Source organism: Choristoneura fumiferana, chromosome 20 (assembly GCF_025370935.1).
Source record: "Choristoneura fumiferana chromosome 20, NRCan_CFum_1, whole genome shotgun sequence".
Taxonomy (NCBI): domain Eukaryota; kingdom Metazoa; phylum Arthropoda; class Insecta; order Lepidoptera; family Tortricidae; genus Choristoneura; species Choristoneura fumiferana.
Window position 1 is genome coordinate 16,428,582 of NC_133491.1, and position 15,878 is coordinate 16,444,459.

The following is a 15,878-nucleotide window of genomic DNA, read 5'->3' on the forward strand; positions in this document are numbered from 1 at the left end:
ACGTTTGTGATTGGTTAATTAACTGTATGAGCCAATCGCAAGCAAGATTGTAATGTCAAACGGACCTCTCGATACTAACGCCATCTATCGATATTTCGTCTGTCAAGAAACACTCATCTTTTATTCAATATACACTGTTGTAGATTTTATTGTGATATAGACAAAAATACCCTGCTGAAAAAATACATAAGTAGTCGGATCTATTCGTTATCTAGTCAAAATACGACACGAAAACGAAAACTGCTAAATTAGGATTACTTGGAACTTCCTCTTTATCCTGTTGGAACTCAGCACTTTCCCAAACTTTTTAATTAGGGATAGTGAGGCTTTTTACAAGTATTTTCTTCTATTTTAGAATCTATTCAGCAGTTCCAGAAAATAATCCTTACAACCTATAGGCATAACTTTACTTCTTCATTATATCAGTAGATTAGCTCACAGCACAGAACTAGAAAGCCAGCAGATTTAAATTTTCTGTTTAATATTGTACAGTCGAACAAATGGAATCATGACCCAGGGTGGACCTTTTTAACAATCAATTTCACTATGATTTCCTTGACAAAGGTATGATATGTCAACATGAGATTAATAAGCACAAAGGTTCCACCCTGAGTCATGATTCAATTTGTTCCACTGTACAGCATACCATTGACTAGTTGGCCGTGATCCGGGCCGTCCTGCATCCTCCTGTTAGTGGAATCAGCAGCTTTCGCCATCGCCGTGATGGCGCTGAACTTCTTCAAGAGCTGTCGTCTCCTGAATGCCCTCTGTATGGTCACGGCTGCCCTCCTGGCCCGCAGACCACCGTATCTACGCTCTAGAATCTCAACTTGCTTGTCGAGTAGGTCTTGGGACATCTCATAACGACTGGAAAAACAAAGAATCGTTATCATACATGCTGTTGCTAGGGGTTCTAGTGGAAATGATGGTGTAGGAATGTCTGGATGTGTATTACATGAAGGTTCTATGACATGTAGTGAGATGGCGTTGTTTATATACAAGTAATTTTTAATTATAACAGATTTTGGCATAGGTTGTCTATATGATTCCTATTAAGTTGATGTTTCTAATAGGTAAAGATTGGAAGTTATTGCGTTTAATGAAACTCTAATAGTGATGATCTGAAGATTGATTGTTTTTTTATTTTATTTACGAGTATTAGAATCATGCTGAAATCATTTGTAGAATAAATAGTTAATAGACTTTATAAATTGCAAGTTATGTTTAAGTTTGATTAGTTTTGTTAGATTAAACATGCCTTAGTAGATTTATTTGTTTAAAAGTCGATACAAACAGTAATTAATAAAATATGTTGTTAATATTGTTATTATTAAAGCGTCAATAACACACCAATTAAAAAAGAAATGGTAGGATGCGTTTATATCGACTCAACACCAAGTTTTATTAAGGATAGTTATGTGTTATCTAGGCGAGTTCAAGGGTTCACAAGACAGGCATTCCTGAGGTCAGGCGGGACATACCCTCTAGTCAGTTTACCCCTTTTTTGGGGCAAACTGGGATCTTTTTGCGTTATCCCTGCCCTTCCAATGATCGACACGTCTGTACCACGCCTATGGAAGAATTAAACATAAAATATACAGAAAATGTTTATAAGAAACAATAGCACATTAAGTGAGACCAATTGATACAATATTTACACAAGAGCCAGCCACCATATACAATACATTCGAAGTCACAGTTACATACATAAAGGCTACGACACCGCTGAAACCTTTGTCCCTCTACATTATACCTATACAATACAAATATTCAACATATAAATTGTTATCCATATTATTTTATACCTAATACCTATCCTACAAAGAAATTTAAAACTATCTCACAGGAAAGTAGCAAGTTTTCTTCTAACAATTACATCATCAACGTAAAAGACGACGTAATATTCTCAAGTGATGTATTGTATATATAATAATGTTATAGCATCCGTGGCACATTGTGTCACAATGCTCAACCAAACGATCATACTGTACTGTCGATCAGCTCACACAACAACCAAGCTTAAATATTAAAATAACACATAAATTACACCATAAAAGAAAATCGATAATGATAATTCAAGCTTATCATTGCGAGAATAAAAACAACGACTGCTTCGTTTCATCGTGTTTTGTTATTTATTTATCTGAAATTTACGTCTCTGGGAGTGGCAGTTAAATCGTTCGGTCACAGCCTGAGGATCAGTTAATTAACGGCTAGCACTAGCCCTTTCCCCCTAGCCTTTTCCCCCTTTGACCCTTAAGGGTCAGTGGATTGATATAATCAATTTGTATATGAATATCTATTGCCGAGACTTAGATGGCCATTCCTTGTTACGTCATGCTGATAAGAGCCATGGCCCCATGCAAATTCATTAACGAGTAGGTACCAATAAATAATATCAAATCGTAAATCACTATCAGTTAGTTACGATCAATAAAAACTACGCAAGTGTCGATAAGAATAGTCTATTGTGAACATACTGACAGAAACCACCCCGTTGGGAACAGTGTGCTGAAGTGGTCTTCATTCTTTACATGATCGAATTTTTAAGTTTTGATATCTACTCCTTAGCTATACGATAAGTTAACTTATTCCAAATACTGAACAAAGCAGTCTCGTTCTGGCATTACATCGCTACGCCAGCGTTAGAAAAGGATGCCCAGAGCACCCGATTAGGGTGACTAAAATACGCTCCATTATCTCGCTTGCCGCTCAGCGCATCCCTTTCTGACCGATCCATTATGAACGGAATGCAATGAGTTGCAAACGCGATACTTCCGCGGGAACCAGCCGTTTATCTTAAGTAGCTTGATTACCAGGTGATAATTTGCTGAAGTCTTTCCCTGGTTTCCACACGTGGAATAGCTAAGTATGTCTGTGCGATAACTGTGTTATCGTCAACATAGATCATACCTGTTGGTGTGCACGGCATGCCCGAACCCCTCCGGCGGCGCGGCGATGTACAGTGGCGGCGCTGGTTCGGCCGCGCCCGCGCACAGGCCTGCGCCCGTCGACGCGTTCGACGCCGAAGAACATGACGAGTTCGAGTGGTTCAGTGCTGGAACAAGCGTATTGACTTTAAGTAGTTGAAAGATCAATTCTATTAAATTTTTAGGATACAGCTCAATCTGTCGATGAATCCGGCAATGTCAATTTCATGTAGGTACCGCCGCACTCATGTGGTATTTGGAAAGTGTATTCCATTTTTGCCTCATCATCATTATCATTTATAGAACAGTCCCCAAAAGCAAAAACTTTTTCGTAAACTTCTGTACCGCACTCTAAAACAAACACGTTTTTTGCACACACGTAAATTTATAACTTTACTTTTACACACGCCTAATACGCACTCGGTGAAAATTTCGATTCCCACCTTTATCGGTTCAAAAATACTTGTGATACAAAGACACAGCGGAGGCCTTGTAAAAGAGTCCCTTTGGGTCTGTAAAGAAACATTATACTAGATAAAACTGGAACTGAAATAGCTTTCAATTAAAAAATTTAATTCTTTTCGATTGCACGAGTGAAAAGTGTTTTACTTTTACGCGTCACGCAGCCGTGTTGTCGTTTAATTGAATGGAAGAATCACTTGAAGAGTGGCGCTTGTTGTAAACAATTGATTTGATGACACTCAATTACGAGAGATCATTGACATTTGTATAAACGCTTCAAACAAGCGTATTTAGCGCAGACATGTCAAACAACCAGAACGTTGTCATAAAATATTGATATCATCACTTGTTTGTTAGTAAAAGATGTATAATGAAGACTCAGATTTAGATTTGAATTACTTTAATATTAGCATTGTTTGATATTCATCATCATCATCTGATGTCATCTGTTGTCTTTCTTCTTTAGAAAATTGGCCCTACACTTTTCAAAAGTAACTAACATTTTATAAGCATTTTCTATAGAGTAAGTTGTAATTTATTATAAGAACATCTTATAATATTATACTCACAAACTATAAGCCCAGCTATTATGTATAATATAATTTTCACTTTGTATAAGTAAACATAATACATAAACGGAAATAATTCATTTTATTAGATATTATGTACTACGGATATAGGTACTCGTAATATCAATTCACATGAGGAACTAATTTTATAACATCCACATAATATAATAATTAAAACTATAAAGGACATTATTAGGTATCAAAATTATCAACAAACATATTTTATATGTTATCCAGCTAGGACTAGTAGGCTAGCACGCACTATAAGTAGTTGCGGCAATGACGATCAAAACTTTGCCGACTACAAACTAAAACTAGTTCCTGGTTGGAATTAATAAAAAAAATATCATGGTGTTGTTTCAGTTCATTAAATATCAAGAGACAATTGACACCAATTGACCTAGTCCTAAACAGGCAACGTATAAACATACTTGTACTAGTATAGATAAATACATACTTAAATACACATTAAACGTCCAAGACCCGAGAACAAACATTCATATTATTAATACAAATACCCATCCCGACCGGAGATCGTAACCAGGACCTCAAGCTATAGTCAGGTTTTCTAACCACTTGGCGATCCGAAGCATTTTATGTAAAACACTTGGAATCACAATCGTTTTCACCACCTCCTTCTACCACACGGCATATGACGAGAGTAGAAAGAGATAGCGAGTGCGATTCCGGCCGTAACCTTGTAGATTAGCAGACTTACCGGGCATGGGTCTGTGCACGGCCGTGACGTATCTGTTGCCCTCCATGTACCCCCGTTCGGGCTCGGCGTGGTGCCCATGGTGCCCGCTGTGAATGGAGTGCTGGTGGGAGTAGAAACCGTCGGGCGGATGGAGAGCCACGTTGCCGCTGCCTTCCTCCTCGTCGACCTTCTGCGAGAAGCTGCGGAAGAAAGGTTATGGTTAGTCATGTCGAAAAAATTAAGATGTGAATAGGGTAAAATATTGAGGATGTGGCTGCGTTTTAACCAAATGTGCAAGTAATGTGTTTTTCATGAACCAATAAAAACGCTTCATTTATCTAGTCTCGTTCCGCTCAGCTGTTTCCACCAGAGCAGTGCTGTGCGAAGATATTAGTTTCTAAATGAAATTAAATTAAATTTGTTTATTTGCAAAACATCATGTTCATGTTGAGATGTTAAAAGTATATAGGATTGATAGTCTCAATGATGACAATTACCTTATAAGAGTAGGCGTGCAAAAAGTGTTGAATATTAAATAAGACGAAGCAAGGATAATAATAATTAAATTCAATGTCAACAACACAATTATTTAAGTATGAATACAAATCCAAATTGACAATTTAAACGAAACGTCATTAATAACGTAAGATACAATTTTATTATTACAATTTTTCTATTAGTTCATAAAAACATATTCCTCCCACATCTCTGGCTGAAACTCCTGCCAATGCTTCGTCCTCCAGTTCAAAACTAGCCTACTTCGATTTATCTTTTTATTGAAAAAAAAAAAACTATCTAATATACGGGTTTTTATAAGATTTGGAAGCATTGAAGTACAATTAATCTAGGTCAACCATATTCTTATGATAAAGATGACAAATATTTTTCATAGCTGATGTGAACTTCTTTTTCCTGCGAAAAACAATCTCTATAATAGCTTGGGAAGGCTCTAAGCTGCGAGTCATCCTGCTATGTTGAAGCTTTCATACTCATACGAGTGGAGTCTAGATAAACTTGGCTTAGAATTTCCTACACAAGCTCATGCATATTAAACGCCCGTAGATATTTCGAATTTTATATTTAAATTGGACATGAATAAAATATTTGGACCCAAATGGAGCACTCATAACATTCCATCATATTCAATAATTCGGAGGTTTTAAGTTTAATAGAATTTTTAGATACTGATAAAATTGAAATATTGCTTAGACAGGAGATAAATCTAAAAGTTGTAAGACCAAATTGCAAGGTAACCTATGTATAACACTATTTTACTTGAGATTATAGTGCTGCACCGGGCAAGTTTTAAAGCTAGATAACATTTATTTTTAGATGCAACACTATTGCGTAGACAATGTTAAATAAAAAACATGTTTCCAACGACTTCGTTATTCTCACTGTTGTATATAGTACCGAATATATTTTCACTCCCAATCTTAAATGATTATTGATTTGATTTGATTTGATTTAAACACAACTCGTAATTTCAAACAGACTTTTACTCTCTTTTAATGTAATGTATGTGTTATTGTGTAACATTTGATGAGACATTCATGATAATTTCCCAATTTCAATACAGAACAAATATAAATAACATACTAAAAATTTTCGGTCGGAATCCAGCAGGTACTCGAAAATATCGTGTCTCCACTCCCATATTATGGAAATTTCATAAAGAATTTCATAAACCCGTGCTCTATTTCCACCGACGTATTCTTTGCTTTAAGCATTTTTTCACTATCTTAATTAAATGTTTGCCCAGCAAAGGGGAAATCTGGGACGTTTTTGTAAGAAACAAACGAATAAAAGCTTTTCCTTTTAAGGCATCACGTACGGCGTCCTTTTCTTTCGCTAGAGATTGATAAGGACATAACGACGTCATTAGTTAAGTAGATTTTCGGGTGTACGTTTCGGTTGCTTTGTTGGGTCCCTTAAGGTTTACTTACTGATACTTTCTGATTAAATTTGCTGGATGATGAATGGGTTGCGGGGCGTGGTGAGGTGGCCACGTGACCGTATCGCGAGTGGTCATAAAGCGCTTAACAGTACTAATATGATAATTCCACATGCTACGGGGGTCGGTAGAGCGTATAAAAATTACTGTAACGTGGAGACTAACCGGCCCGAGCTAATTTGTTATAACAAGAGAAAGGTTGGTCAAGTGTTTATACTTCCGAGATGAAGAGTGGCGCATCTGTGATCTTATTAAGATTTAGATGAATCTCCATAAACCAATCCATTATCATGGACGGCAGGCTACGATTTGAAAATCACGTGCTAGGGACTATCCGTAAATGTTTCCCGCATGAGTATTGTATATAGGACACGTCACGTAACTACTTAGCGTAGACATAAACATGCGAATTACACTCTGTGAACACTTTGTCCTATCAAAACTGAATTATGCGGACACGGTTATTGGACAGTGTCTATTATCACGCGCAAAAATCCAGCTGCCTCCAGAATGCCTGTGCCAGATTCTGTTTCCCAATACAATCCAGAGCCCACGTAACGCTATTTTTGAACAATGGTAAGTTACTTAAAATGGAGGCTAGAAGGAAATTACACTTTGCCTTGTTATTGTTTGGATTGTACAAAGCAGGGAACCTTCTTACCTCTACAATAAACTTAAATTAAAAACACATAAGACAAGCCCCCCGCCTTACCTGCGCGAGACACAGATCGGCTAGTTACCGTGGTAGCTGCCACGCGATGCTGGAATAATCTCCCTCCACCAATAAGACGCTAGTTCACTGTTAAGCTTTAAAGCCAAATTTAAACTTCATCTTTTCCGGAACAAGTGTCTTCTGCCTAGCCGATCTGGAGATTTTATGCCGTAATATAAATTTATCTATTTATTTCTTTGTTTTTACTTATAATAGTATCATGTATTATATTTGGGTACAGCTGCACACTGCGCTTCTGTTGTTTTGCTTTGCGATGCTTTACGTTACGATACCTTTATGTCTTGTGGTTGTCTAATCGGATTCACTGAAAATCAGTCTTTGCATTTCATGTATCGACAAATGCTGAGTGAAATCCTTTTTTGGAATCACCTCAACAATAAATTCACTATACCTTTGTTTCTTACACAGGCTTTGTAAATACAGTAATATTGTTGTGATGTCTTGATAACCTTTTGGTTATCTTCAAATGACTTCTATAACTTTTATGTCTTTTTACTCTGAACATCCATCTTAGCTGCACTGATTTCTAATAGCGAAACATTTTACTAGTTCAAAACTGCATCCTGTGCAGCGCACTAAGTCAAAAGCCACTCGAAACGCTGTCAGCATTAAGCCTCAGCAAAAGCGTTCCCCGGGTAAATATCGGCGACCTATTTCCTGATGTTGAGCTTAAGAGTCCGCAGCAAGTAGCGCTCAACTCCGCGTTGAGATCACGCGCTAACGCTTTAAAATGTTGTTGTTTCACCTAGAGTAAGACAGGGCGCTAGAAAGAAAGCAAGAGCGCGCTAGCGGGAAGGCGGAGCTAGAGACATGTCACAGTAACAATATTGCAGTAAAATATCTTCATACAATGGTGAATTATTGCAGTATCTAAGTAGAATATAACAGTAGAACATCTCCAGACCAAGATTATAATATATACAGCGCGGGAGGGCAGCTACCGGCTAGGATATTATTGGCGTTCCAAAACGTAAATGTACATTACACTACACATTACGCTGTAAAACTTTTTTACTGCCATGGTGAGTACACAATTTTACGTCTTCACCTTGCCAGAAAGTGGGTTTTACCATACGCATAGCGGGCGGTAAAACTCACATTATGGCCAGGTGTGGCGTAATAGTACATTATGTCTTAAGGGCGGTTAATAAGAAATTACGAACGAGAGTATTAGAAGCTCAAAGTCAAAGACTGAGGACTAGGTCGATGTTCATAATTATAGTACCGCCCGTGCGACTTACAATGTTTTCATCACATTTGCGAGTAAAATTGTATATGTGTAAAAGAAAATATTATTGTTACAAAAATTGCCGATACCGCTGGTGCAGTTCTGGCAGCGCCAGCTACCAGCCGCCCTCCGCCTCCCGCAGCATGTGCCTGACATGCGTGCACGAGGTCCTCCTGCTAGTCGTGCAGAACCTGCGCGCGCAGCAGTATTAGTACGCGCAACAACTCATAACGCCAAAAAAGGCCCTTAGGTTTTATTAAGGACTGCAACCAAGTTAGCCTGCAGCTTACGACACTGTTTACGAGCAAGTGTGATGAAATAGTATATTGTACAACAAAAGCATAAAACGAGCAATTTTACCCGAGACGTTCATATAGCCACCCGAGCCACGGCGAGGGTGGATAGAAACGTCGAGGGGAAAATGGGCTCAATGCTAGAGTTTTACACTCTGCTTTTCACTTCGCTTGCGAAGAAATGAAATAGCAATAGTAAAAATAAATGTTCACTTATTTTGTACCTTTTATTTTCATGCTTTACTATATTAGTTTATTGATTTATTTTCATCGATTTGATTGATTTTTAGGTGTAAAAAAATAAAAAAATATGTAGAAACTCTTTTGTTTGTGGTTTCACACCTTGATTGCCTTGACCTTAGACGAAGATTCTACTTTATGCACTAGAGCATAAAAAGTTATTGTATGTTGCCTAGATGCAGCATGAACACGCACTTTACGAGCATGAGAAGTGAAATAGTCGATTGTACAACAAGAGCATAAAACGAGCCATTTTACGACGTTTACGATTTTAAGACGTTCGTTCCGGTACGGCGAGGGTGGATAGACACGTCGAGGAAAAATGGGTTTAATGCTCGAGTTTTACACTGCTTTTTACTTCGATTAATTCGAGGAAATAGCAACAGTGGAAACAATGGTTCACTTACTATGTTTCTTTTATTTTTCATGAATTACTATATACATAATTCTATTTTTTTATTTTATTGATTTATTTTGATTGATTTGGTTAATTTTTAGTTTTATATAAATAATAAAAAAGTTAAAAACTTTCTGTTGTGGCTGGTTGACACCTGATTAGCTTGGTCTTAGACAAAGATTTTATTTTATGCACTAGAGCATAAAAAGTCATTTTATGTCGCTTAATCTCAGCATAAAAACGAACTTTACGAGCATGAGAAGTGAAAAGTATAATATCTATAGACTACAACATCAACTTGATTGGACACATTGAAGATTGGGTGTATTGAATAAAATAAAAAAAGTCATACAATATTGTGTTTTATTTTTAATACATACAAGTATGAAAATTCGCTTATTTTTAAGAACTCTCTCGTATCGGTAACTTTCTAGGTAGACGCGGATCTATAATTTCAGGTAGTATGCATTCCATGTAAAATTTTCTCAATTTATTTAATATGCTCTCCAGAATCCTGTATCCTTTTCGATTTTTCGAATAATATGCCTTTTGGAGTCCACACCACGAAGATACAGTATCTTTTTTTTGTAATATTTAACTGACCTTGTACTTGATAAAAGTAGTTGTGATTTTGCTTCAGTTTTATTTTCTGAGGATCACTTTCGTCCAACACACAGAAAGTAATTTTTTTCTTTAAAATAGCTTCTGTTGGCGTCATATTTGCCGCCGAAGCTGGGCATTTGATCTCCACAATTGTTTCTTCGTCTATGACTCCGTCGGGACTCGCGCCTAAATACTGGTGTTCCTCGAGGATGTATAACCCACAAGGTGATACTTGCACTCCTAGTGCAGCTTCAGTCTCTTTTAAAGCGATGGGCTCATTCTCATTGCCGTATCTAGTAGCATCGCTACCTTTAAAATTGCTATATAAGAGTGTTTTTATAATATTTTTACACGACGTGGCAGCTCTTCTCTTACATATTTGACCAAACACTGACGCAGTAAGGCGTATTTTTCGTTGTTTGATCCATTCAGGGTTCGTTGCCTGCCCAACGGTATCTTTTGGATATTTTCAAGTTCTATTTTACTTTTTGAAAAGTCTGCTAAGAGTGCTTGTTTTCTTTTTTCGTAGTGCTCAACTTCCATATCTGGTTCTTTTTCGATATCACCGTAATGTTCATCGGTCCTGCGATACGTTTTCTTCGTTTTGATTTTTTGTCTTGGCTTGATTTTCTTTTCGCCTTTTCTGCCTGCCTCTTCTCATACTTCTGCGTGTAAGTCCCCAGTTCTTCATTTTTGTTAATACTTTACTCATGGTTGCTACAAGACTCCCGGTGTTTCTTTGTAGCAGCTGCGTAGCAACGGGACTCATAAGATCCACGAAGGGAGTAATTTATTCGTTTGCCTCCTATAATTTTGCGATTAGTGCATTAAACTGCTCAACAATATTGTTTGTTTGCCCCATAAGGAGACTTTCGGCATTGTTTAAAATAGGACTTATAGCGGTGTATATGTCATACCACAAGCCACAATCTTTCATTTGGCCTATGAAGTTTTCTTCGCCTGGTTTCGGGCCATTACAAAAATATGTTTTGCAGTTGGCATGCTCACCAAAAACGTGGCAAGGCCCGTTTCGTAGGTCTTTTTTAATTCATTTACTTTCTCAGTAAAAGTTTTCCCTTCCATTTTCGAAGAAAAGTCTATTGCTCCTTTAATTGCCTTTCGTAGTCGCAATATGTTATCATTTAGGCATTTCCTCATGATAATAGGGACAGGTCCTTGTTTATTTTCAGTTTTTTTTGTCAAATTTCTCAATTTAGTGCAATAATTTCGTAATAAATGATTACTGCATTCTATTTTGTGTATAGCAGTGGAGTGGCCATATGGCAATGCTTCGTTTAAAGCACTCATGACACTGCTATCGCCATCACCAATAAGTTTGGTGTATTTCAAGCCATGCATATTTATGCTGCATTTAACCTTCTACTACACCGTCGGCTTCCATTGCTGTGGAGCTACCAGACCAGTTTTTAAAACATTTATGTTTCTTGACCTCAATCTTTTTATTACTTGCAACAGCGCATACAGAGCAATAAGAATTCCGTATTCCTAAAAAGAGAACCTTTTTAGTTTCATACCCAATAATGCACGCTACCCCGGATAATGAATTATAATTGCTGGTACGATATGATCTTTTTCCCCACGATGCGTCCGCTACTACTGTGATGTAGGGAACGCCATCAGCGTCTACGTTTCCTTTTTCAATTGCCATTTGTTTTTCTTCGAGTCCTGCCTCAAACATGCTCTTCAAAGAGATATCTTTTAAAACATCCCCAAGCAACAAATTCTCTTTCCCAAATGTTTTCTCCGCTATACATGGCATATCTAAATGAGCGCAAAGCTCATCTAATTGGGAAAAGCCACTACCCGAACATACGACTGCTTGAACAACATTTTTATTAATTTTAGACTCTAGTTTTTCATTATTAAATGCTTCTTTTTTGCCACACATTTTGCATTTGAAAAGAAAAGTTGACTGGAATCCGATTCTCGACTCCTTCACAAAATCCATATCTTTAAAGCTGCAATTAAATGGACTATGATCCACAGCCTTCATTTGTTCAAATAAATATTGAACATTGAAAATTCGTCGACCTGTCATTTTACGTACGACTTCCTCATTGCTATCATGATCAAGTTCAATTTGTAATGATGGTGTCGAGGACGGAGTACTCGGACTCAAATTTCTGAAAGGAAAAAAAAAGTTACGTTATATTTATACCATGCAAGGTTAAATCAGAGTATACGGTGAAATAAAAATATTTGATACTGCATTATGAGGCGTACACTACTACAGAAAACTTCTAACGCCGGTGACGCTATGCAAAAAATACGTTTCGATTTTCGGTGCCATATTGTGCGCGCGACTACATTTTTAATACAAGCTTTTTGCTGACTGTACTTGCATTTTCATCCAAACTACTTTTCCGTACCAAATGTGGAAAAGTGGGTCAAATTCAACTCGCAAGATTTTACCTGCACATACATTCATAGGTACATACATTGCAACTATTGCAAGGTAAAAGCTTGTAAAATAATAATAAAAAACACCAACCTGCTAAAAATTTTGAAATTGAGGCGGAGGATCGGTATTGTTATCACTATCAGACTGCTCACTGGCATGCTCTCCGTGCCAAGCGTACTGCACATGTAAAAATACATACATAGTGAAATGACGTCAGTCGCCATTAGTCAAAGTAATAAAGAGACTACCAGAGGTAATACTTCGTTCGTAATACCTTACTTATCGCCCTTAATGAACAATGGATATTATAGTGCTATGACCTGTATAAGTGAAATAACAGAAGTGCGGTGTACATCGATCAAGATAATAAACTGAAATCATCTTTAATAGCCGTGTCAATATAGGTACGAGTAGGTACTAGTCTCAGTGCAGTTGCAGTCAAGAGCGAAAATAAAACTACAAGTGAAAAACGTAAGTAGCTGTGAAATAAGTTTTGGTAAAAAAAAAATCTGTTCAAGCTTTTTTTTTTGCTGACTGTACTTTTTGTCGACTTTACTAGCATTGTTACCTATTAAACTACATCATACGAAATTTCAAGTCGATGCCATTAACCGTTGAAGAATTCCGTCCTGCGGAGACGATCCTGGCCGGACTACCAGGATGTCAGCTACCAGATTATTGTATTGTCACGCAATTCACATAAGTATACCAAATTTCAAGTCAATTCGACCACTGAAACTGAGTCAAATTCAACTCGCAGGATTTGAGCCTCACATACATACATACGAGTACATAGGTACATACATTGCAAGTTAAATAAAAGATTGTAAACTAGTAAAAATAATAATAAAAACACTAACCTGCTTAAATTTAGAGGTTGAGGTGGAGGATCGGTATTGTTATCACTATCAGACTGCTCACTGGCATGCTCTCCGGTGCCAAGCGTACTGCACATGTGAAAAATACATACATGGTGAAATGACGTCAGTCGCCATTAGTCAAAGTAATAACAGAGACTACCAGAGGTAAATACTTCGTTCGTAATACCTTACTTACCGCCCTAATACACAATGTGCTATTACAGTGCTATGACCTGTATAAGTGAAATAACAAGTTTGTGTGGTGTACCTACGTCGTACAAAAATAATAAATAAAGGTACGAGTACGAAAATTCATTTTTAATACAAGCTTTTTTGCTGACTGTACTTTTTGTCGACTTTACTAGCATTGTTACCCAAACTACATTTATTTTGTACCTATACCAAAAACAAGTCGATAACATTGTAACAGTTGAAGAGTTCCGTCCTTCGGAGACGATTCTGGCCGGACTACCAGGATGTCAGCTACCAGATTATTGTATTGTCACGCAATTTACATAATTATGCAAAATTTCAAGTCAATCCGACTGCTAGAAGTTGGTCGAATGCAAGATTTGATTACAGACAAATATCGGGACAGGTGAAACTAAATAAAAGCTTGTAATAGAGGACAAGGAAGAAAAATCTTACGCTACTGTCCTAGTTATAACTTACCTATTAGGATTAATGTTTTCTTTTTATGACGAGCCGGTCCTTTTTTTTTCCTACGAGCCGATAACCATAATCTTGTCTTCGATGATCTTTTCACTTCTGGAAACAAGAACATTAATAATTATTTTTATGGGAGCGCCATAGTTCGCATAGGTACTCTTTTCTCTTTTCTAGTAAAACCATAATTATTTTTTGTCCAAATCATCGTTTGTCAGTATGCGAGCCGATATATGGACCCATTTTTTATAAGTACTTGGTAATATTGACTAAAATGCATCTAGGTAGGTACTTACCCTGTTTATCCATTTTTGTAACATAAAAATGCAAAGTCCATATAAGAAAGCCAAGGTCGTCGAACAGTATGTGCACACACACCACCAGTATCACCAAGAAATATCAAATCCGTTATCAGTCCAAGTCGTAAGTAGTTAGATCGCGTTTATGATACGAAGAGAATCACCAAAATAATATTACGTAACTCTCGCGCACAGCTGACGAGTCACTACTAACGAGCGACGCACGCACACGCAGGGCCAGCGTAAACCAAGGACAAAGGGCGGCGCGTACCGCCCTCCCCCGTACCGTTCCCCCGCGCTAGAGTGATTCGCTGCAGATTCGCATAAAAAATGTATAGTTTTTTTACTGATTTTCGTAGTTTCGTTCTCATTTGAAAACCACAAAATCATTTCGGAAAAATGCTTTTTCTTATGAAACTACATAGTTTAGTCGATGCCGGAAATAGTTTTGACTTCAATCTGAACTATATTTTGGCCGTAGTATTTAACCGAACTGCACAGGGTTTTTGGCTCTTAAAATGCAAAACTTGTACTCGTTCTATTTTCTTTGTAATACCATTTCAAGAGTCATAAACTAATTTCAGGCCTAGATATGCCTTATCTCATTGTATTACAAAAATCATGATGATGCTACTTGTTATTTTAAAATAAGGACGTAACTACGATTTGTATGGAGAATCAAGCTTGCTGCGGACTCTTAAGACCACTCGCGCCGCAGCCACTGTTGCGACAGCGTTAAGACAACTTTAAAAAGTAGCGTAAAATTGATGCAAGTCAACACTAAAGAAAAGTTAAAGACGCGGGTGGAATTGAAGTTGTACTCGTAGTGGAAACTTAGGACGTTGCAGCAGGACAGCTTAGAGAAGAATACGACAGCATTTTTAATTTTATAACAATGGATAGTACGTTAATTTATAAAATGCTGAAATTTGTTAATTATCAGAAGTAGGCCGTTAAAAATGCCGGTAGCGAAATTGTTTTGATAGTAAGCAAAGGATCGCGCGTCCGAGCTCGGGTTCACACCTGCAAAGTTTTTTGATTGAATGTATGAAATATTAAATTTGTAATTTTACCTATGAATGTCTAGTATTATGATGATAAAGATAATAAAACTAAAGAAACGTAACTTGATCCCGAAAAAAACGAAGAAAGACTTACGGTAAAGAGCTTACTTACTTAGTTTTGTTAATGGCTTCCATTACAGGCATAATTCAATCAATATCCCAATTGCAAAACGATCAGTTTTTATTCTTCAGAAAAGAGAAAAAATAACCGAACATCGGAGCCGAGCGGAAATTATCCAATCAAAGTCTAACGAGCTGACCAAAGGACAAAGTTGGCCCGTCATCTATCAATTGTTATAAATCTTTTTGTGCTTCCGCGTCGAGAGAGCCAGTGGAGTGTTTATGTCAGCAGTAAGATACAGTCAGTGGTAACTATGATTAATAATTTCAACAAGGGGTAAGGTAGGGGACGGCGAACGAAATGCACATCAAAACTTGGAAGAGCGCAAAAAAATTAGTCG

The 15,878-nt window shown here is 37.2% G+C and overlaps 1 protein-coding gene across 1 annotated transcript; it reads right to left on the bottom strand.

Annotated features, from left to right (window-relative positions):
* Positions 1-100: 100 nt before the first annotated feature.
* Positions 101-6,388, bottom strand: LOC141439442 (uncharacterized). Its single transcript, XM_074103728.1, has 5 exons — positions 6,369-6,388; positions 4,680-4,858; positions 2,914-3,058; positions 1,482-1,571; positions 101-867 (listed from the first exon to the last, which is right to left on the bottom strand). Exons 1-5 carry the CDS (start codon positions 6,386-6,388, stop codon positions 621-623), a joined length of 681 nt encoding a protein of 226 aa, XP_073959829.1. The 3' UTR covers positions 101-620.
* Positions 6,389-15,878: the final 9,490 nt, after the last annotated feature.

Coding starts and splice junctions, on each gene's coding strand:
- LOC141439442 (XM_074103728.1), bottom strand. CDS start 6,388: ATGCTTAAAGCAAAGAATAC. Junction 1,572..2,913: donor CATGCCGTGCACACCAACAG/GTATGATCTATG, acceptor ATTCTTCCATAG/GCGTGGTACAGACGTGTCGA. Junction 868..1,481: donor AGGGGTAAACTGACTAGAGG/GTATGTCCCGCC, acceptor TTGTTTTTCCAG/TCGTTATGAGATGTCCCAAG.